The sequence below is a fragment of the Hyperoodon ampullatus genome, assembly GCF_949752795.1.
Source record: "Hyperoodon ampullatus genome assembly, chromosome: 16".
NCBI classification, from domain to species: Eukaryota; Metazoa; Chordata; class Mammalia; order Artiodactyla; family Ziphiidae; genus Hyperoodon; species Hyperoodon ampullatus.
This window is the reverse complement of record NC_136929.1, coordinates 53,286,786-53,310,045: the sequence shown is the minus strand read 5'-3', so window position 1 is coordinate 53,310,045 and position 23,260 is coordinate 53,286,786. Positions and strand designations below refer to the sequence as shown.

Genomic DNA, 23,260 nt, shown 5'->3' with positions numbered 1-23,260 from the left:
AGCAGCCACACAAAGGTTCTGGAGACGGCTGGCTGCTGTTTGGGTGAGACTTGGCAGAGGGCCAGCATGGCACGCTTGCAAGTTCATCCGCTGTGAGGGATCCTTCAACATTTCCGTCCCAGGACAATTACTCTTAGCCCAGATCCCACCCCGAGACCCATTTTCTCTTGTCTGCTCTCCGTTCCTCTTTAGCCCTTTTCTCCTACTCTAGTCCTTGCCCCGCTTGACAAGATATGGATAGACTTTCCCAGTCCTGTATCTTCTAGTCCAGGAAGGCAAGCTCTTTTTCTTTATAGGATTTTACTTCTCTCTGAGGAAACAGGGTAACTGAAATAATGAGCCTGAGAACGTTGAAAGAGTCCCAGAATCTTTCAAAGTTCTTTTTTTTTTTTTTTTTTGCGGTACGCGGGCCTCTCACTGTTGTGGCCTCTCCCATTGCAAAGCACAGGCTCGGGACGCGCAGGCTCAGCGGCCATGGCTCACGGGCCCAGCCGCTCCGCGGCATGTGGGATCTTCCCGGACCGGGGCACGAACCCGTGTCCCCTGCATCGGCAGGCGGACTCTCAACCACTGCGCCACCAGGGAAGCCCTCAAAGTTCTTGAAGTCACGTCTCTGATCCTTTCTCTCACAGAAGCTGGAAGCAGGTTTACCTCCTGTCCTCGTGTCTGTGGGGCTTAATATAGCCCTTCTTCCTCCTAACCCTGTAAAGGGCCGTGTGACTCCTACCTCTGTGGAGGTCCTTCTTTCTAGTATGTTGTCACAAAGATCACAATGGGATGGGACGGTAATGATAACAGTAAGTGTCATCCTTATGAGACAATTTGTAGTTTTTAGAATCTCTCATTCTACAGGTTGCTTCTCCCTTTTTAAATTTTCACTCACTGAATATTTTCCTCAGTAAGAGTCAATTATGATGTAAAAACTATTTATTTTGTGCTTTTTAAAATTAAAGGAAACAAATTGTATATACAGAATAATGACTAGTAAATAAAGATAAATATGCACAGGAACAAAATGAAAGCGGTAACAGATTTATTTTGGCAGGTGCACATTGGGTAGTGTTTTGTTTTCGAAATTTACAATTAAGAAAAATGAACATGTGTAGTTTTTATAATGGAAAAATGAGATACTATTTATGTATTTATTCAATTAAAAGTAATCCCGAGGGGCTTCCCTGGTGGCGCAGTGGTTGAGGGTCCGCCTGCCGATGCAGGGGACACGGGTGCGTGCCCCGGTCCGGGAAGATCCCACATGCCGTGGAGCGGCTGGGCCCGTGAGCCACGGCCGCTGAGCCTGCGCGTCCGGAGCCTGTGCTCCGCAACGGGAGAGGCCACAGCAGTGAGAGGCCCGCGTACCGCAACAAAAAAAAGTAACCCTGAGGATTTTCTGTTCTAGGTGAAAATGATGACTGGAAAGAGCAAATTGCTGTAACTGTTTCCTTTTGCTCAGGATATTTACAGAAATTCCTTCCTAGGTCATGCTTTTAGCATTTCCTTGAAGGAATAATCAGAGCTTTTCAAATGAAGCCAGAAATGACCTGATGAGATCTCTGTTTTAGAAAAATAACTAAACAAATTGTGGACTGGCCGGTTGTAAGTCCAGAGGCAGGAGACCAAAGAGGACCCTTTCTAGGAGTCAGAGCACGATGATGATGGGCTGCCCTGGAGTAGTGACAGAGAATTAGACAGGAAGGAGCAGATATGGGAAGCAGGCACTGCAAAGTGAATGTGTTCACAGTTAAACTGCCTTTTTTTAAACTAGACTTTCCTCTCCCACCCAGCAAATGCACTTCCCCTCCCCTATTTCATGTGTCGTAAGTAGCATCACCTTCCACCCTGTGGCCCAAGACAGAAAGGTTGATTTCTCCACATCCAGTCCATCAACAAGTCCTGTGAGTTCTTTCCCTTCAATATCTCTTAAATACATTCATTTCTCTCTGCTCCTTACTTTAAGCCACCTTCATCTCCTGCCTGAGCTTTCTAAGGAGTTTCCAAACGGCTTTCCTTTGCTTTCAGTCTTGCTCTCTGCCGGATCATTTCACCAGAGTGATTTTCCAAAAATGAAAATCTGATCCTATCACTCCTCTGCTTCAGTGGCCTTTTGGTGCTTTCAGGAAACAGTCCAAACGCTTTTACGTGGCTTCCAAGACTCCCAGAGCTAGACCCTGCCTCCTGCTCTAGCCTCCTTTCTCACCCTTCCTCATTCCTGCTTCTTGACATCCCTCAGACCTGTCCAGCTGTCCAGCTCACTAGTACCCACAAGTCTTTACACATACGGTTCTCCCTTCCTGGAACACTCCTCTTTCTGCTCCTTCCCTTTACCTCTTTAATTCCTTGATATTTCAACTGAAATATCACTGTGCATAGTGGGACTTCCTGAGCCCTTAGTTAAGTCTTCAAGCCTTTTGGATGCCCCACAGCAGAACACTTTTCACATGTATATCTATTATGTTTGCTTAATTGTCTGTGTTTCCTACTAGATTGTAAGCTATGAGTGTGGCTCAGGGGCTGTAGCTATTTTATTTACCATTGTATCCTACTCAGCTAGTGCAGTACCTATAATGTTAGGTGCTAAAACAGTTGATAAATTAGACAAGGGAGATAAGGAAGGGAGGAAGGAGAGAAGAGAAAGAAAGAAAGAAACAAAGAAAGAAAAAGAAAGAAGGAAAGAAAGAAAAGGAAGGAAGGAAAGGGAGAGAGAAAGAGTGAGAAAGAGTGAGAGTGGGAGGGAGGGAGGAAGGAAAGAGAGAGGGAGGAGGAGGGAGGGAGAGAGGGAAGGAAAGAAAGAAAAGAAAAAGAAAGAAAGGGAGGGAGGAAGGAAGGAAGGAAGGAAAAAAGTTTTGCAAATAGAGACTACAAAGATTCTAGTGACAGTTTGAATGAGATCAGCGAAAAGATAGACAAAAACATTCCGAGATTCATTCATTGAGCAGCTGGGTACATGACAATGCTGTTATATTGGGGCTAAAAGAAAAGAAGAATAAGTCTGGGTGGAAGCATAATGAGTTTAGTATGAACATCTGGTGCAAAAGTTCAGTTGACAATTAGGAATAGGGAATATCATCTCAGCTAGAGCTTAGGAAAGAAGTGTGAGCCATATGTGATGACTGAAGTCAAGGGAGTGGGAGGGAGTGGGTGAGATTCCCAGAGACAGTATATGGAACTAGAAGACGTCTGAGGTTGGAGTTCTGAAGACCCTAACATTTGTTAAAAACAAGACAACTGGCCCCAGATGGAGTCACTTATGCTAAATCCTACGTCACAAAACCCAGACTTAACTAGGTAACAGTTTAAGCCTCTCCCAGAAATGGAATCTTAAGCCAATGAGGAATCACTGGTCAGCACTAGTGAGGTCATTTGCCTGATAGACCCCCTGCCTTCCCCTAAAGGAAAGTGACCTTGTCCCAAGCTAGTATAACAATTTTGCTAGTATAACTTCCTTGTCCTGCTTCCTTCTGCCTATAAAAGTCTCTCATTCTGTATAGCTCCTCAGAGCTCCTTTCTGTCTGCTAGATGGGATGCTGCCCAATACATGAATCACTGAATAAAGTCAATATGCTCTTTAGGGGCTTCGCTGGTGGTTCAGCGGTTAAGAATCCGCCTGCCAGTGCAGGGGACACGGGTTCGAGCCCTGGTCTGGGAAGATCCCACATGCCGCAGAGCAACTGAGCCCGTGCACCACAGCTACTGAGCCTGCACGCCTAGAGCCTGTGCTCCGCAGCAAGAGAAACCCCCGCTCGCCACAATTAGAGAAAGCCTGCGCGCAGCAACGGAGACCCAACGCAGCCAAAAATAAATAAATTTACTTAAAAAAATAAGATCTTTAAAATTTACTCAGTTGAATTTTTTTTTAAAACATATTTAAATAAGACATAGCAAAAGAGCTTCTTAGTGGCAGCCTGGGACTTCACATTGCATTGTCCTACATTTATGGGACTTGTAAACTCCTAAAACAGTGCTCAGGAGGAGTTTGAAAAGGCATGGCTGATTCTGTAATTTTGGAAGTGTGGAGGGAGCAGGACCTCCCCATAGTAGTTTTTCGTGACTTGTTTCTTTCAAGAAATCCTTTGTATTTCTGACATTACGGTGCATTTATGATATATGTTTTTCTCTAGGTTTCTTGAACAGAGCTGATATATCAACACACATTTTACTCACCTGAATTTATTTACTTAAAATTTTATGTTGATTGCAACACGCCATTTAAAGCCCACATGGCTATTTTACCATACATTCGAATGTAAACATTATAAGAAATCAGTAAGTGTTATTTATTGCTGGAACATATGTTACAGAACTCAGCTTTTTTAACTACTTCTACTCTTCCCCCACAACCCACTTGTTAAAAGACTTACATCCCATTAATAGAGTATTCTCTAAGTGAAGACTTTAAAATGGAGCAGTAGCATGGGAGTGGATTCCATTTTTAACAGTCTGTCTGCTACGAAAGGACAGCAACTCTCACCATCAGTAAGTGGTAAGGAAATGAGGGCATTTCTAGGAAGAGCAGATATAGTTGAGACTTATTAATAAACCCTGGTTATAATTTTAGGTTTCCAAGGTTTTAAAGGACTAAAAAGTAGGATAAAAGGAGAAGAAATTAGTGTTTGATTAAAACAGAAGTACAGTATTCTATTTATCTTTATATAACGAAAACCACACTTCTGAAGAGCTGATTAGAAAAATCATTGTTTTTACCCTTACTTGATTTCCTTTAATGCCATTCTTCACATCTGAAATAGATAATATTCTGCTCTAATGTCTGCATGTCAGTGTAAAATTATAGAACAGAAAAAACAAGTCACAGAAGGCTAAAAATAATTATGAATTTCCTTTTAAGTAAGAACTTAGGGCTAGTGTATTTAGAAGTAAAATTTTTTTTGAAAAACCTTTATGTCATAGAAGATGTGCTGTATACGTTTACTCGTTTGGTTTTCATTAACAATAAGCTAAAACAGTAAGTAGGTTTTGGTAAGAGATTCTTCTGGTTTGTTTTACCTCCAGACAAAAGTTACTTTTAATGCTTCTTTGTGTAATTACAGGGCGTAGGAAAAAACAAGATTGTTGATAGATTCCTTCACCTGCTCAACAGACCTCGAGAATATATCCAGCTGCACAGGTAAGAGGATAAAACCCACAACCTCTTAAGATCTGGTTTAGTCATTTATTTTGCTCCCAGTACAATTTAAAAAATACTTTCTTAAAGGCCCATTTTTAATATACCAGTTTCATTTCTGTTCCTCCTACTGTTATCTCTCCTCTCCTTAAGAGGTAATAAAACCATGCAAAATTTATTTTTAAAGTGGCTAATGCTTTATAAACATGAATTAATAGATATTTTGTGGACAAAGAGTGATGAACATTACATTCAGAAAGCAGTTTTCATCAACATAAAGGCTCTTAAATTAGAAGAAAAATATGTAGAGACTAAGCCCACTTTCTAACAGGAAGCTAAAATAGCTCACAAGGAGAAACATAAGCTATATGAATCTCAGGTGTGAGATAAGGAAGTCAAAACTATGAAGCAGTAAGTTATTAGTCTCCTTGCCTTCCTTGAAAACACTTTGTGGATTATTTAATTTTGCACTGTCAGAATGCTGGTCCAGGGATAGCTTTTAGTCAAATAGATTTTCTCAACATGGATTGTTTTTAGCTCTATCAATGAACCTGTTCTGAATATTTTAAAAATAAAATATAAGTAGCAGATCCACCAAAGGGGAGAGAGAAAAAAAAATCAAGGAATATACCAAGTAATAAGCAACTTAAAAGTAGACTGAATTGTTATTGTTTTAATCCCAGGAAATTAACAAAAATATTGTGTAGTGGAAATAACACTGGATTGAGTTACAAGAATTGGTTTCTGGTTTGGATCCTTTCACTAAATAATGATGTGTTCTTGAGAGAAAAATGTAGGAGAAAAGAAGGTAGAGTTAGTGGACTAAAGGAGAAAGAGAAGAGGACCAAAGTGAAGCTGAGAGATGGTCAAAAACTCCTTCTTGGCATTTACACCTTTGGCTGTGATGGAGTAACTAGTACCAGGTTAGTCCTACCACAGTAAAGAACTGTAAAACTGGACAAGGCTCACAAACACTGGGAAAGGAACAACCACTAGGGACTGGTGAGCTGAACAATTACCAGAGCTCCCACATGGTTAAGAGACTTCATTAAACTTACTCCTGGTATTCACAAGATATCCTGTAAAGTTTATGCTTTAGAAGTAGGATCGATCTGCCCCTAGAGTAAAAGCTACTTTATGTCTACCCTTACTAAGTTTAAAAATAAGACTTGAAAAAACAAGGATGTTTGCTATTTAACCCTATTTTGTAAGTTTTTCTCATACAAAATGATTTTAAAAGTTAAGGGGATGTATGTTGGGGGAAAATGTTTTGAAAACAATCAAGCTGATTCAGAAGTGAATTAACTGCTTAGCTGAACAAACTTACCGAGCAATGAAAGAAGAGTACAAAATCCAAACATTTAACAACAGAGCATTCACAATATGAAGCATTCAATAGAATATTACTAGGCATACAGATAAGCAGAAAACAGACCCCAAATGGTCAATAGAAATAGACCCTAAAATGACAGATGATAGAATTAGCAGACAAGGACTGTAAAACAGTTGCCTTAAATATGTTCAAGCATATAAAGGGCATATAAAGGGGGAATGAACATAATGAGGGAATAATTAGGAATTCCCAGTACAGAAATAGCAACCTTAAAAAAGCAGTCTCACATATGGGCAATTAGAGTTTCAAAAAAAAAAGGACAAAGAATGGGGCAGAGTAATATTTAAAGATGTAATGGTGAAAAAATTTCCAAATTTGATGAAAAGCATGAAGTCACCAATCCAGGAGGCTCAATGAACCTCTAGCAGGATAAGCAGGAAACCACAATAAAGTACATTATAATCCAATTGTTGACAATTGAAAAGGAAATCTTTAAAGCTGCCAGCGAAAAAAAGACATATTACATATAAGAGGAAAATCATAAAAATGATGACTGACTTGTCATGAGAAATAAATACCACAATTCAGTGAAATAGTTGTTTTTAAAGAGCCAAAAGAAGAAAAAAAAGTCAGTATACAATAGTATATCTGGCAAAACATTCTTTAGAAATTCAGACATTCTTGGATGAACAAAAACAGAGTATTTTTTACCAGCAAACCTGCATAATATAAGAAAATTACAGTTCAGTATTTCCCATGAGCATAGATACAAAAATCCTTAACAAGTATTAAATCAAATTCAACAATATATAAAAAGGATAATACATCATAACCAACTGGGTTTTATCCCAGGAATATAAAGTTGCTTTAACATTTGAAATCAAATAATTTAATTCACTCTATTTACAGCATAAAGGAAAAGCCATGTGATCATTTCAGTCATTGCCAAAAAATAAACAAACAAACAAAAACACTTGGTGGGATGCAGTGCTCATTCATGATAAAATGTTACAGCAAATTACAAATAGCAGGAAACTCCCTCAACCTGTTAAGAGGCATCTATGGAAAACCTATAACTAACTTATATTTAATGGTTAAAAAAAAAAACAAAAAACTAAATACTTTCCTCCTATGATTGAGGAAAAGGCAAGGATATTCACTTTTCATCATTATGCTAGAGGTCCTAGCCAGTGCAGTAAGGCAAGAAAAAGTAATAAATGGCACATATGTTTAAACAGAAGAAGTAAAATTGTCTAGAGACAACATGATTGTGTATATTAAAAACCCTAAGAAATCAAAAAAAAAAAGAAAAAACTATCAGAACTAAAAAGTAAATTGAGCTAGGTCACAGGATACAAGATCAACGTATAGAATCAGTTGTATTCCTATCTAATTGCAATGGACAATGGGAAAATTAAAATATTTAGATACCTTTTATAATAGCATAAAAACAGGAAATACTTAGGAATAAATTTAACAAAATTTGTACAAATTTTAATTTACTAATTTTAATAGGGCATGGCAAGGTCATCTCAACTCCTAAACTTCTATAGCTCACCTAATTCATAGCTTCAGAAAATTTCTAGCCTATTCCCATATCATCTCATAGTTCTTCTTTATATGAATTATGCCTTATGTAAACCTAGGAATTTCAACTTACCTTTTTTCTTTTTCTAAGAATTTACTATGTCATGATTACAGTACTAGGTGTTTTAGGAGATATGGAAAGAAATAAGAAACATAATCTCTATCTTTAAGGAGCTGCAATACTGTTCTTGTTTGTGATTATTTCAGTCTTTCATGTTCCACTTAATCTAAAAAATTTAACTCCTTTTTTCCCTCACCTTTAAGCCTTTCCACCAGTTTTTCTTCCTACATGAACAAAGTTTGGGGGAAATAATGAAAGAATCAAAATGTTTGCTAGTTTCACCTGAATAACTTATTTGTAACATATCACAGTTCCAGTTTTTGAGCCACAAGACACGCGGCAAGACCCATATTTTATGTTTTAAGGATGATACAGTGAGCATTGCAGTTATTCATTCTTATTTGTGCTATTTTATCTCTTTCAGTTTGGTTTCATTGTGTTTAGTCTGTACTGTTTAGTGGTGCTCTTAAAAATACGCAATTACTTGAAAGTTTTAATGAAGTATATACTGATGCCACTTACAAATTAGAGCCAAGACAAATGAATTTAAATTTTATATTTTAAAATAATCAAGCAGAAAACCAACTTTTCTCTTAAGGATGACTTCAGAGGTTGAAATCAGCTCTCAAATTTATGCTCAGAAATATGAAAGTCACTTTATATGAGGGTCCCTTTGTATGGTGAGGCAGGTTTTAGATTTCTGTATATTGGACATTAGAATATTTTTAAAGAAATATTGAGCTAGGCTGAGCTAGCTCAATTAATTCTGATTGCAGATTATGAAGGTTAGTTAATACAATCAGCAAGAAAGGAAGCAAAGAAATATAACATGTACTTAGTAATTATTCTTGGGTCTGTGTCACCATCACATTCATTGTAAACAGGCCTTTTGCTTATAATAGTTACAATATAGTTATAGTTGTAATAGCTTTAATAGTTACAACCCTCAGAATGGGAGAAAATATTTGCAAATAAAGCAACTGACAAAGGATTAATCTCCAAAATTTACAAGCAGCTCATGCAGCTCAATAACAAAAAAAACAAGCAACCCAATCCAAAAATGGACAGAAGACCTAAATAGACATTTCTCCAAAGAAGATACACAGATTGCCAACAAACACATGAAAGAATGCTCAACATCATTAATCATTAGAGAAATGCAAATCAAAACTACAGTGAGATATCATCTCACACTGGTCAGAATGGCCATTATCAAAAAATCTAGAAACAATAAATGCTGGAGAGGGTGTGGAGAAAAGGGAACACTCTTGCACTGTTGGTGGGAATGTAAATTGAAACAGCCACTATGGAGAACAGTATGGAGGTTCCTTAAAAAACTACAAATAGAACTACCATATGACCCAGCAATCCCACTACTGGGCATATACCCTGAGAAAACCATAATTCAAAAAGAGTCATGTACCAAAATGTTCACTGCAGCTCTATTTACAAGAGCATAGCACAGGGAGATCAGCTAGGTGGTTTGTGACCACCTAGACAGGTGGGATAGGGAGGGTGGGAGGGAGGGAGACACAAGAGGGAAGAGATATGGGAACATATGTATATGTATAACTGATTCACTTTGTTATAAAGCAGAAACTAACACACCATTGTAAAGCAATTACACTCCAATAAAGGTGTTAAAAACAAGTTTTAATCTTATTTTTCTAGGAATTATTCCTTGTCTTCTAATTATTGGCATAAAGTTGTTTATAATACCACTTTATGATATTTCAATGTCCTTAGGCCCAGAAATGATATTATCATTTTTATTCTTGGTATTGGTTATTTGCCTTCTCTCTTTTTTTCATGATCAGTTTTGCCAGGAGTTATCAGTATTATTGGTCTGTTCAAGCAACCAGCTTTGGCACTGTTGAATGTCTCTTTTGTATGTTTCTTTGCTATTTCAGTAATTTCTTATTTTATCTTTATTATACCCTTTCTTTTATTTTCTTTGGATTTAAAGTGCTATTTATTTTTAAACTTTTTTATATGAATGATTAATTGATTTTCAACCTTTATATGTGTTTGAGGCTGTCTATATTTGAATCTCTTTTTGAGTCTTGGTTTTCTCATCTCTGAGTAATAGAAGTTGACAAGGTCATTTTTAATATCTCTTAGGTCTTTATTCTAATATCTTTGAATAGGCAAGAAGAAGACAGTATTCAATGTGCTTTAGAAAGTTTAGAAGATTAGAGATACAGTCATCCCTCATTATTTGTAGGGGATTGGTTCTAGGACCCCCATGGATGCTAAAATCCACAGATGCTCAAGTCTCTTATATAAAATGGTGCAGTATTTGCATATAACCTGTGCACATCCCCCCATATACTTTAAATCATCTCTATATTACTTACAATACCTAATACAATATAAATGTTATATAAATAGTTGTAAATACAGTGTAAATGTAGTGTGAATAGTTGCCACATGACAAATTCTAGTTTTGCTTTTTGGAACTTCTGGAATTTTTTATTGTCCCAAATATTTTCAATGTGAGATTGATTGATCCATGATGCAGAAACTGTGAATACAAAGGGCCAACTGTACTATGCTTTCCTTTCTACCTAGAATGTCCCTTATATCAATCTTTTGTTGAAAAGTAACAAATAATTCATAAATAGTAGAGAAGTACCTGCTGATTATATCCCATGGTAATTCTGATATTGGCTACATAAATATATTTTCTATGAAAAAACTTTCTAAATTCAAAATGTAATAAAATTTTCAAAGTTACAAATTTTTATTATTTTTGCTTATATCACTCATTGCTATATCATTGATTGATGATAGTATTACAAATAAAATATCTACTCATTTAGATACTGGGGTACCTCTATTTGTCAGTATTTGATATTTAATTTGTTATGTAAAGCTGGAAGTAAAAAAATCTCCATTTCTGTTTAAAATATATATTATTAAAGGATTTTCATTAAATAGACTGACATTCCCACTAATTTCAATGTGGACCGTTTTTTTCTTTATTATGTACAACTTTATGACTATATTTGTCATAAAATTAAAGCTCATGAAATTGCCTTAAGAGAAACATATGTTTTAAAAGATCTAAAAATAGCAATCAAAAAAAATGTTCGGAACTTCTCTGATCTATGGGTGACCTATTTAATGTCGTTAACTCTGTCAATTTTAGATTCCTTTTAATGGATTTGCAATGTTACCATCTAAGTAATCAGTCACACTCAATTTAGTTTATGGATGCATTCCAACAAAATTAGTTATGTGCCATTCAAAACATAATCTTGATAAGTAAAACCATCACCAAACATACATGAAGAAAACATACATCCAGCGTACTTTTTGAGTATGGCCATCTTATGTTTTAATGATCAGATCTCATAAAATGAGCAAGCTAGGCAATTCATGTTTTTAGTTAAAATCAAGATGTTGTCCTAAGAGTATGATTTAGATAATTTAAAAGATTAATGAGTATAATGACTTTTATGGTATATATTTCAAGCAGAGGAGACTACATGGCTCACATTTGTGAAGTGTATTTATTTACTTCTTTTCCCACAATATTATGTTAATTTGACATTAAAGAGGACACTTGATATGTCTACTTCTGTAGCTATATTTCCTCCTTGGATAAAAGTATACTTCTGTATTAAAATCAGAATTATCTTAGTTTTGAAATTCTTATGTTACCAGATTTTTTTCATCTGCTACCCTTCATATAAGAAGACGATGGCACGGGTCCAATCATTAGCATGACCCATATGCTTGTTTATTTTTCTAATACTGGTGCCCATTGTAAATATAGAGTTTTCAGGTCCCCCAGCAAAGTCCCAGCTTTCTCTTCAGTGAGATTTTCCCAGTGTATGCTCAACTTATTCCAGACTGAACCATTCTCTGTCCTACTCACAAGTTTTGAACTTGTATGCATACCTGTCTTTATTCTTCCCTCTAAAATATACTCTGTTTCTCCCTGAATACTTCAAGATTTGGTCCACTGTTATTTTGCATGGAACTGTTCTGATTTGTTATTCTGGGTGTATTTGTTCCCTCCTCTGAAACTCCACAGGACTGAATTTGTACCACTGTGATAGAAAGAACATGGATTTTAAAAGATAAAATTATGTCTCTACCATTAACTTTTTTTATAATTATTAAAAACTTTAATAATTTTTAAAAATTTAATCATTTAGATTTTTTTAAAACATCTTTATTGGAGTGTAATTGCTTTACAATGGTGTGTTAGTTTCTGCTTTATAACAAAGTGAATCAGCTATACATATACGTATATCCCCTTATCTCCTCCCTCTTGCGTCTCCCTCCCACCCTCCCTATCCCAAGCCTCTAGGTGGTCACAAAGCACCGAGCTGATCCCCCTGTGCTATGCGGCTGCTTCCCACTAGCTATCTATTTTACATTTGGTAGGGTATATATGTCCATGCCACTCTCTCACTTCGTCCCAGCTTACCCTTCCCACTCTCCATGTCCTCAAGTCCATTCTCTACATCTGTGTCTTTATTCCTGCCCCTAGGTTCTACCATTAACTTTTATGTGGCCTTGAACTCCTTGAGTCCTAATTTCTTTACCTACCAAATTGAAATAATAATACCCTTCAAGATGGTTGTGAAAATTAGGTGAAAATGTTTGCCAAGGACCAACCACAATGTCTGGCACATTTTAGGTCCCTAAATACTCAAGCTAACTCATAAGTATTAGTTTCTTGCCAATACCCCACTTCCTCTCACTCTGATTTGCATTATAATTTCTATATATTATGTCCATCCCCCCTCCCCCAGTCATGCCTCCCCAACTAAATCAGGAATTTTTTGAAGGCAGGAGTCAGGTTTATTCATTATATATTAATTCATTTCACCTAATTTGTATTTATTAGATTCCTGTTGTTTGCGCATAGCTGTTTGGGGGCACGGATGATGTACAGTCATTTCTAGTATCTGTAGGGGATTGATTCCAAGACCCCCACGAATACCCAAATCCAAGGATGCTCAGGTCCCTTATATAAAATGGCATAGTATTTGCATATAACCTACACATGTCCTCCCATATGCTTTAAATCATCTCTAGGTTACTTATAATACCTAATACAATGTAAATGCTATATAAATAGTTATAAACGCTATATAAATAGTGGCTGGCTCACAGCAAATTCAAGTTTTGCTTTCTGGAACTTTGAGATTTTTTTTTTTCAAATGTTTGAGTACTTAGATGCAGAACCTGTGGGTGTGGAGGGCTGACTGTATAGATGATGATATTGATTTTGACTAGATGTGCTTGCTTGCTTGTCAGTGGGTGAGAATACATCAACATTTATAATACAGTGTTGTATATAAGCCAAGAAAGAAACATGTGCAGGTTCTGTGGGACCCTTGAAGAAAGGTACCCAACCCTCTGAATGTATGCATGTGATTTGGTGGAAGGGGTCTGGAGAAGGTGGCACTCAAACTGAGTCTTTAGGGATAAGTAGGAGTTTTCTAAGTGCAGAACACAGAACAAGGCATTGTAGTTATTGAAAACAAGCTGTCTAGGGCTTCCCTGGTGGCGCAGTGGTTGAGAGTCTGCCTGCTGATGCAGGGGACACGGGTTCGTGCCCCGGTCCGGGAGGATCCCACATGCCGCGGAGCGGCTGGGCCCGTGAGCCATGGCCGCTGAGCCTGTGCGCCCGGACCCTATGCTCCGCGACAGGAGAGGCCACAACAGTGAGAGGCCCGTGTACGGCAAAAAAAAAAGGAAAGAAAAGAAAACAAGTTGTCTATAAGTAGGAAGTGAAGGCAGCTTGGGTAGCGTGGAATGTATGTGGGTGGATGCAAGAGTTGATGCCAAGAGGAAGATGTGGACCTTGTGGGGACTTCATGGGCCTTGCTGAGGTTGGATTTTATCCTGAATGCAATGTGATGGCATTAAAGCAAGATCATTAGGACCATAGTCTGTGGGTAGATCAGAGTCAGATGAGACTTGAATCACAGAGAACAGTAGGAGGTGATTGCAGTAATCCAGATAAAATTGTTGGAGCCAAACAAACATAGTGGCAATGAAAACGGGAAGAAGGGAAGTGGTGAAGTGGGTTTAACTGGCTAATTTTTGGTTAATAACTGTATGGAGGCTGAGGAGAAGAAAGAAGAGTGGACAAGGGGAGGACTACTGCATGGCACTGTAGATGCTTATTGTTAAAACCCTTGTCTTTCCCCTTTCATATTTTTGTATACTTTTTCTTTATGAAATCAAATGAGATAAAAGGAAGTGTAAACTGTAGCACTGACCTTCTCCATATCAAATATCCTGCACTGAATGATGAAATGCTTTAAAAAGCACAGCATATTTCAGCATACAAGGCTTTCCTCAATCTGAAGAAAACTGAATGTGACAGTATAAATTTTGAAATTCACGAAGTCCCAAAGGGCAAATAGATGTATCAGTAAGAAATAGAAAAACTAAAAGCTTTTTTGAAGTCTCATGGAAAAAGTTATTATTGAGCCATCCAGACATTCTGATAAGAGCAACAGAGAACTGGAGATGTGTGTGATGTCATAGGCTGCCGGGATACTCCTCTGTCTCATCTTCCCCATGATGAACTTGGAAAAGCTATTTTAGAAACATTTTTTTCAGCAGTTAGACAGTAGTTTTCCCACTAAGAATGCCTTCTACTGCCTTTTCTTACAGAATGAATTATGCCACTACCTCTAACTTTTCTATATAGATCTTTAGGTTTGTAATAATTTTTGACTCCAAATCCATTTAAATTTCTGTACTATTTTTGCTTTTTCATTTAACAAACATGTAACTAGCAGCTACTCTGTGCTGGGCACTGTTCTACACTGTCTTCAAATTGTAACTCGTTTTTGCACACAACTCTGAGTTCAGTACTGTTACCATCCCAGTTTTGCAGATGAGGACAGAGGCACAGAGAGGTTAAAAAACTTGTCTGGGGCTTCCCTGGTGACGCAGTGGTTGAGAGTCCGCCTGCCGATGCAGGGGACACGGGTCTGTGCCCCGGTCCGGGAAGATCCCACGTGCTGCGGAGCGGCTGGACCCGTGAGCCATGGCCGCTGAGCCTGCGCGTCCGGAGCCTGTGCTCCGCAACGGGAGAGACCACAACAGTGAGAGGCCCGCGTACTGGAAAAAAAAAAAAAAAAAAAAAAAAAAAACTTTTCTTAGGTCACATAGCTGGCTTCATACTGTCTGGCTTCAGCCTTATGCTCTAACCACCGCCCTGTGCTGCTTTTTGACTTTGTCATGCTGATCAAATAGTATTTTAGTGATAGTAGCACTTTAGTAAGTACCTCACTAAAGTACTAGCCACGTGTTAAGATTGTTGGTCAACCAATTCTTAGATTTAATACTTCAATCTACATATAATAGCTTGATTTTTTAAATTCTTGCTTCATATTTCTAATCCTTGCCCAGCTTGATCCCAAAGCCTTTCCTTTGGCCAGTTATTCCATATTTTCCCTTTTTTTCCCAGTAATAATATCCTTATTAAATTTCATTTTCTGTTTTCTTGACTACTTCTCCAGATTATTAAACTTCTTTTGTGTCTTAATGCACCTCTCCTGAGGTGTATCATCAGTGTACTTAACAGCTCCGTTTTCTCTTCTGTCACCCAGGTAATTCATAAAATTGTAAACCAAATCAATGCCTGTGATCTTTTATATGATGTTCCTCCCAGGCGGACACTGCTTCAGTTCTCGGTGCACTCACCAAATGGTTGTTGTAGGTTATAGAGGTGGGTGAGTCAGAGCTGCAGACAGACCCTGAAACTGGAGACCCCAGCCAGCAGGCTGCTCTAGACTGTCTTGGAAGAGAAGACTGGAAACAAGCAGGATTCTATGGGATTCTTTTTAATTTTTATTTCCTAAATCACAAGCTAAATAAGCTTGAGAACCACGGATACAGTGTGTGTTTTTTCTTAGTTTTGTTATATCCTTTGCCACTAGAGAATAGCTACATTCTTTTCAAGTGTTATACACTTTTTTAGTTTGAGAAAAATTTCAAAAATCAAAAACATGTAAACAAAAACATGTAGCACATACCCAAGTTTATCACTCATATTTAACAACTATTGATATTTTTCTCAAATTTGATTCTACTCTTCTTTTTGCAGAAAGGAAACACTAATTACAGCTAAAGTCCCCTTTACCACCACCTCCAATCTCATCTCCCCTTCCTCAAGTCAATCACTATTCTCAATTTAGTTTATAACCTTCCAGTCATTTGTATGCATGTTTTTTTTAATTTGTAAAGCAAATTTTTGTTAAGAAAATAGTTATTTCACACTGACTTCCACTGTAAAATCAGTGATGCTCTGATGGCGGGGGTGGGGGGGAATTTTTAAAAACTTTTAGTCCTTAGTTGTAATAAAAAGTAAACTCAATCTTACAATTGTTTCAATATCAGATTATCTTAACATGCTTAACATCGCGCTCCAACCACTGAAACCTGCTCTTCTCTCTCTGGAGAGCTTCACCTGCAGGTTTCTTTCAGCAGCATCCTTCGTTAAGCTGATAGAGTGAAGAAGTATCTTGGGCCAGTGTCATATACTTCCCAACCATCTTTTTTTTTTTTTTTGCGGTACGCGGGCCTCTCACTGTTGTGGTCTCTCCCATTGCGGAGCACAGGCTCCGGACACGCAGGCTCAGCGGCCATGGCTCACGGGCCCAGCTGCTCCCCGGCATGTGGGATCTTCCTGGACCGGGGCACGAACCCGTGTCCCCCGCATCGGCAGGCGGACTCTCAACCACTGTGCCACCAGGGAAGTCCCCAACCATCTTTTAATTCATTAAGATCTAAAATGTTTTTTTGTTGAGCTTTATAAAGTGCCAGTTCTTATAAGTGAGACAGATATTGCTGTAGCCAGACTCTTCAGATGACAGCAACAGTGACAACATGAGCTGAAGGAGATGGGGTGAGGTGCTTAAATTAAGCAGGTAGATTTGTGTCCTAATGTGATCACTTAGTTCACAACACCATTATCTATTTCTCTTAATGGATATATATCTGTAATGTTTTGTGCAAGAATTAAGAGCACTGCTGGAAAATCTAAGAATTTCTTCTTTATTTCATTTGACTTTATTCCTTTATGCATCCAAATAGTCAACAGATATCTAGGTTGGGTACTCTAGAAGCAGAGCCAGAGATGGAAATATCTGTATAAGTGATTTTAGAGGGAGAGCTTTTAGGTGAAACTTTCTGGGAAGTGAAGGAATCAGGATAAGACTGTGGATAAGAGGTGGTTTTATTTATTTTTTAGTTTTTTAGTTTTGGCCGCCCCATGCAGCTTATGGGATCTTAGTTCCCTGACCAGGGATCGAACCCTGGCCCCCTGTCAGTGAGAGCACAGAGTCCTAACCACTGGACCACCAGGGAACCCCCAAGAAGTGGTTTTAGGTGAAGTCTGGCCTCAGCCTCCTCACAGGGAGCTCTGGAGCACAAATGGCACTACTCAGTTATCCCACCTGGAAGCAAGAGAGCCAGGCTTCTTTGCCCCCACATCAGTGAGGCATTAGTCAGGAGAGGAATCAGGGAGAACCGCTAAGTTCCCAGGCATTTCTGGACAAGGTACTCCCCAGTGATGGAGGGCAATTCTTTGGAGAGGGGTGCAGCTGTGAGCTTTTAGAAGTCAATGCTACAGTAGCTGTGGGATGGGTGCCTTTGGTAGCAAAGGAGATCTGGGTAGGACACCAACAACATATACTACCAGACACCAACACCTAGGCCTTGAGAAATGCAGTGATGAACAAGATAGACAAGGTCGTTGCTGCCATGAAGCTTTCCTTCTAGTGGTAAAAAGGAGGCATGCAATGAACAAATAATTCAGTAAACTGGAAAATATCAATGCTATAATGAAAATGATATAAAAGGTTTTATAGGGTAATGTGATAAGGAGTAAATGAATAAGTTTGGCAGCAGTTACTATCTTCATAATTGTGCTGGGATTTTACAGCAAGACATTCTAGCATTTTAGCAGCTTTGTCTGTTCTGGAGATTCAGTGGTTGAATTGACCCTATGTAAGAAGGATCCATAAAAGATTACAGATTATAGTAACTAGAGACTTGGGAGAACTTGGACTAGTGATAGTTTGAAATAGCATTCCAGCCAACAGCTGAAGTTACCAGGCCTAACTAGGGTCTGACCCAGGGGGAATAGGGTTTTCGGGACGGGTTACTAGGGATACTGGTACTAGTATCAGTAAATCCCCAAATAGGAGATTTATAACCTCTCTGAGAAAAACCAATGAGTCATGTATCTCATTCCCTGGTTAGAATAGGAAATCAGGAACTGAGCAGGGCTGAACCTGCAGCTGAGTGAAACTGAATAAAGTAGGGATAGCACTATAAGCTCAGCCATTTACTAACAAAGGTGTCTTTCATGTTATACACACCACATTCTGAATGTGATTTTTTTTTACCAACTCTTAGTGGTAGTGGTATAAGTTGTATATAATTGAATGTCATTTTCCACCAAGGACTTAAATTCTGCTGCTGCATTATTTGAACACTTTTACTAATACATAGTTACTGGTTTCTGCTGGCAGCTGATCAGATGACAGTAGAGCTACATAGTCAGTAGTGTTCATTCATTTTAAGACATGGTTTTTAGGAATGCATTGCATCAAAAATATAAACCATTTATTATAAAGCTGGGCTAAAATAAAACAAGCCTCACATTTTTAAAAGAAAAGCATGAGTTTGGGTAACCTCTTTGAGCCTGAATTTCATCATAGGATTGTTGGAGGTATTAAATGACATAGGTCACCTGTGTCTAGGACAGCGCCTGGTGTGTGGTAGGCACCCAGGTAAAATTAAATCTCTTCCCTATAAATCTGTATTGTCCATATATCTTCTGCCTCTTCCTCTCTTCTTAGCTTTGAATCCGCACTTTCCTTTTTAAAATATCCACATTGGTATCTCTGGAGCATTTCAAATCCAAAATGTCCATCTCTTCATACCAAATTTTCCTTTATAAATGTCCTCCAGCCCCTTTTCTATACCTCATTCATGGTGGGTATCAGTAAAGCAGTGTTTATGATAGGTAAAGGAAAGAATGGATGTTTCCTCTCTGAGCTGATGGAATCCTGTATCCAGTCACCTGGTCTGTAATCGGTATACCTTTTTCCTTTCCCTGTCCTTTTTCTTGACAGCCAGTTATTACAAAATCATGTCTACATTTTTCTAGGACTCCCAAATACTTTCCTCTTTTCCTTTCCTACAGTCACTAGCCATACGTAGACTATTAAAATAGTTTCTTCTCCTTCACCTAGAATTGTGATCAAGTCCTTTCAATTCCATCCTCTGGGCCATAGATCCATTCCTAATTTTCTCTTGCCTGGACTTTTACAGTAGCCTCCTAGTTAAAAACTGAACCTTTAATCTGTCTTTCCCAAGCCTCGTACTGTTCCATCAATAAAGTTGATCACTTATTCTCCTGCTCAGACCCTTCAATGACTCCCATTGCCAACAATATCAAGTCCATAGTCCTTAATCTGAGCCCCGTCTGTTTCATTAGTCTTACTTCCAACCTTTCTCTCCCACATACTTAGGCTTAATCCATATGAACAGCTTGTGGTTCCCAAGAATCAAATGCATATTCACGACTCGCTCACTTGCCACTTGCAGCTTTTATAGCCTGGAATGCCCTTCTCTATCAAGTCTGTCTGGAAAATTCTTACTTTTTCTTCAAAATGCAAATCAAAGTCTTTTCTTCTAGGAAAATTTCTTAGACCTTTCCTTCACAAGCAGATGTTTCCTCTCTTTGTGACAAATTAGTACAAAGCGCTTCTTAAAGTGGGGAGCACGTACCAAGAAGTTCAAGACCATCCACTGGAACATGGGAAGACATTAGAATTTATATTTACTTTGCTCTTAAAAATATGAAATAAGCATTACCAATATTTAGTATACTGACTGACACTGGCACCCTCATTTGTTCAGTTTGTCACATACGGGAAATGGGACATATCCAGAGAGAATTGTGGGAGTTTGTATTATGAGAAGATGACAGTGGTGCTCGCAGGTATTCATTTGATTGCACAATATGACAACACATAACAGTTTACTGTGCCCAGTTTAGCAGATTTGTGGTTTACGTTACCCAGTGTTAACTAAGCCAGCCCTCATATAATGGATAGTGGTTTAAAAGATTCTTGAAGAAACAACCCTGGGTTGAAAATATCATTAATAATGTAAACATAAACAAATGACATGGAATCGGCAGAAAATTATGTAAGTATAACTATTGATGGAGCATCTGATTTGATTGGATAGAGACAAGACTCTTAAATAAGGTCACAGAGGACATCACACATGAAATGTATTCACTCCATGATGATTCAAAACAAAACACTGCCACAAAGATTGAAAGCAGACTTGCACACGGTGCTACAGGATGTCACCAGTTAGGTATGTCACATAGAAACAAGAGCTTTAAAGCAAAGCCAGAACTATTGCAATATTTTGGAATAAGGTAGGAACTGACTGTGAAAAGCTTTCATACTACACAGTCTCACTTATAATCTCATTATAAAGTATTTAAAAGATCTGTCAAACTTACCCATTTGTCTTTTACAAAGTCAAGAGTTCACAATTTGTTGATCTGTCTCTGTGTTAATGGCTGTTAGAGAGATGCTATGTAACAGATACTTTAAAAATTAAAAAAAAAAAACAACATTTAATTTGACCCTTCAAGCTACAGGTCATGTTTTAGCCGTAAAGTAGAAAATAACTCCTTAAAAAAAACTTCTCTGGAGAGAGTGTTTTTAAATCAGATGTTTATAACTGTTTCAGTTAGTTTTTTTGTGGCTGAAAATAATGTATGTCACTCTGTGATATTGTGATATAATAATTATATGTTTGGTCTTCATTCCCTTTCCCGGCACAAGAGCTTCTAAAACGCTTGTAATTTCCTGCGTTGTAAGGGTATCTTTTGTTAAAACATTTGATCTTCGTCTCCAGTTCTAAGACCCTTGGAATCTCCAGAATGATAAGAGAGTCTCATAAGATGACTCTAGGGTCTCTAGAGAATTGTTGGGTGTGGAAAACCCACATATTTGGTGTCAGACGTAGAAATAGATCGTAGTACTCCTAAAATGTCTCATGTCTGCACACTAAAACAATTTAAAATACAATTTCCTACAAATGAAGAGTTTCAGTGAGTTTTGAACCTATTCGTTCAAAATATATATAAAATGTGACGCTGTCTGATTAGTTTGCAAAAACACTGACATCAGGAAAGATGGAAATTCCCAAGCCTAACTGTAACGAAAACCTTTGTATGTTGTGATAGATGAGATTGAAAAATCCATGTTGAGCTATAGGGACTGCAGTCAATATTGCACTTCTGTTTGGAGCTACGAGTCTTTGTGAGCTCTTTTTCAGCTATAATAAGTATTGAAATAAACTCAGTTTAGGACTGGACCTTTAAATCGCACAAGTAATAAAATGTATTAATCACATTATGCTTTCTAAAATAGCCTTCTTTAATTTTTAATGAGAACAAAAAGCGGTTTTTTTGTATTATTAACAAATAAAATTTTAAAGTGCTTTTAAGGTATTGTTTTTCATCTTTAGCTCAGTTGTTTCTATTTTGGTATACTTTAGAATGTATCTTCTTAAAACAAAAACATTTTATTAATGGTACATTTAGAGCCACTGACCTAGAGTAGGCTCTGCTATTATACACGTCATTCTTGATCGCAATCACGTGTTTCCACCTCTGTCTTCCCTGCTAGACAGTGTTCTCTCCCTAAGGGCAGGGGCATTTCTTTGAACTGCCTCCTCCAGCATGATTTCTGGAATATGGTAGACGTTTGATAAGATTTGTTAAGCAAATGAACAAATGCAATGTCTGTTCCTTCCCATCCATCTTTGAGACATCCATTTAGAGAATCCTCTCTCTGAAATGGATAGATGATTGGTCCTCCATTCCCATGAGATGAAAGTCAGACTCTTAACACATGATATTTAAGGAGAGTGTGCACGCCGACTCACCCTACCTATCCAGTTCTACTCCCCTCCACGCAGCTATGTTCTAGACCTGCTCGGTGCTTCCCCAAACTACTCTTGTATCTCCAAACTTCGACATGTTTTTCTATTCCTCTACCTGGAAGTACCTTCCACCCATCTCTGCCAGTTAAAATCAAATTTAATCATCAAGATCCTATTTTCTTCAGTCAGAATTAATTGCCTTCTCCTCTGTGTACCCATTGAACTTTGTTTTAATTTCTATTATAGCCCTTATCACATTCTGATGTAAGTTATTTTTATTTTTTATTTATTTATTTATTTTGGCCGTGCCGGGTGGCATGCAGGATCTTAGTTCCCTGACCAGGGATCGAACCCATGCCCCCTGCATCAGGAGCATGGAGTCTGATGTGAGTTATATTTATCTTATATGTCTCTTGTCATGTGAGCTTCTTGAGAGCAGGAGCTCTGCATTATTCATTTTATAACCCCTCATGCCTAATAATCTGCTTTACAAATTGGTAATACATAATATAATTTTAATACACTCACGGGTTTATTCATTCTTTATGCAAACATTTATTACATGCATAGAAGGTACAAGGCATGATGACAGGCTCTAGCTATATTAAGAATATATATATGATATCCTCTTGTCTATAGATGGTATGCCTAGTGAGGGGACAGTCATAGAAATGTTACCGAGCAAGGGCTCTCTGCCCAATGCACATAGAAGCCAATACCAGGGCTCAAGTCTGTCTCCCCAGTCTGGGGTTCCGTCAAACCTTCATGAGTTAGGTGAGGAGGGTTGGTATGCAGAAGCACTGGCAGGGCAGGTTTTGATTGGAGGGCTTTGGACAGTGGCCATTGGTGGTAAGGTATGTTAAAGGGGGCTTCAGCACTGGGTCTTCCTGGACAATGGACCCTTCGCCTCTGAAAGGGATCCCGTGTTCAGGTTCTGGTCATATCCTGGTCCTCTGGTTCCATGGCCGGGGGAGGGGGTGGGTAGAAATTTTGGTGCTAGGTGTCACTTGAGGACCAAATTGCCTCCTCTGTGCGTGCTTGGCCTGCATGACTTGCAGTTTTGTTCTGCTGTCTTTGAAAAGTAATTCAGTAACTTGTTAGAAACAGGATAAGGCCAGTTTGGGCTGGTTCTGCAGTTGCCTGAACAACTAAGTTGTTTCATGAGTGTAAAATGCTTTCTATGGGCCAGTAGTTC

The 23,260-nt window shown here is 38.2% G+C and overlaps 1 protein-coding gene across 1 annotated transcript in view; it reads left to right on the top strand.

Annotated features, from left to right (window-relative positions):
* VWA8 (von Willebrand factor A domain containing 8) overlaps nucleotides 1-23,260 on the top strand; it is a gene marked incomplete at both ends in the record, with an annotated part of 368,930 nt that overhangs the window by 174,789 nt on the left and 170,881 nt on the right. The window contains one exon of the mRNA XM_079721796.1: nucleotides 5,043-5,119. Coding sequence (XP_079577922.1) covers nucleotides 5,043-5,119 — 77 coding nt within the window. The remainder of the gene's footprint in view (nucleotides 1-5,042; nucleotides 5,120-23,260) is intronic.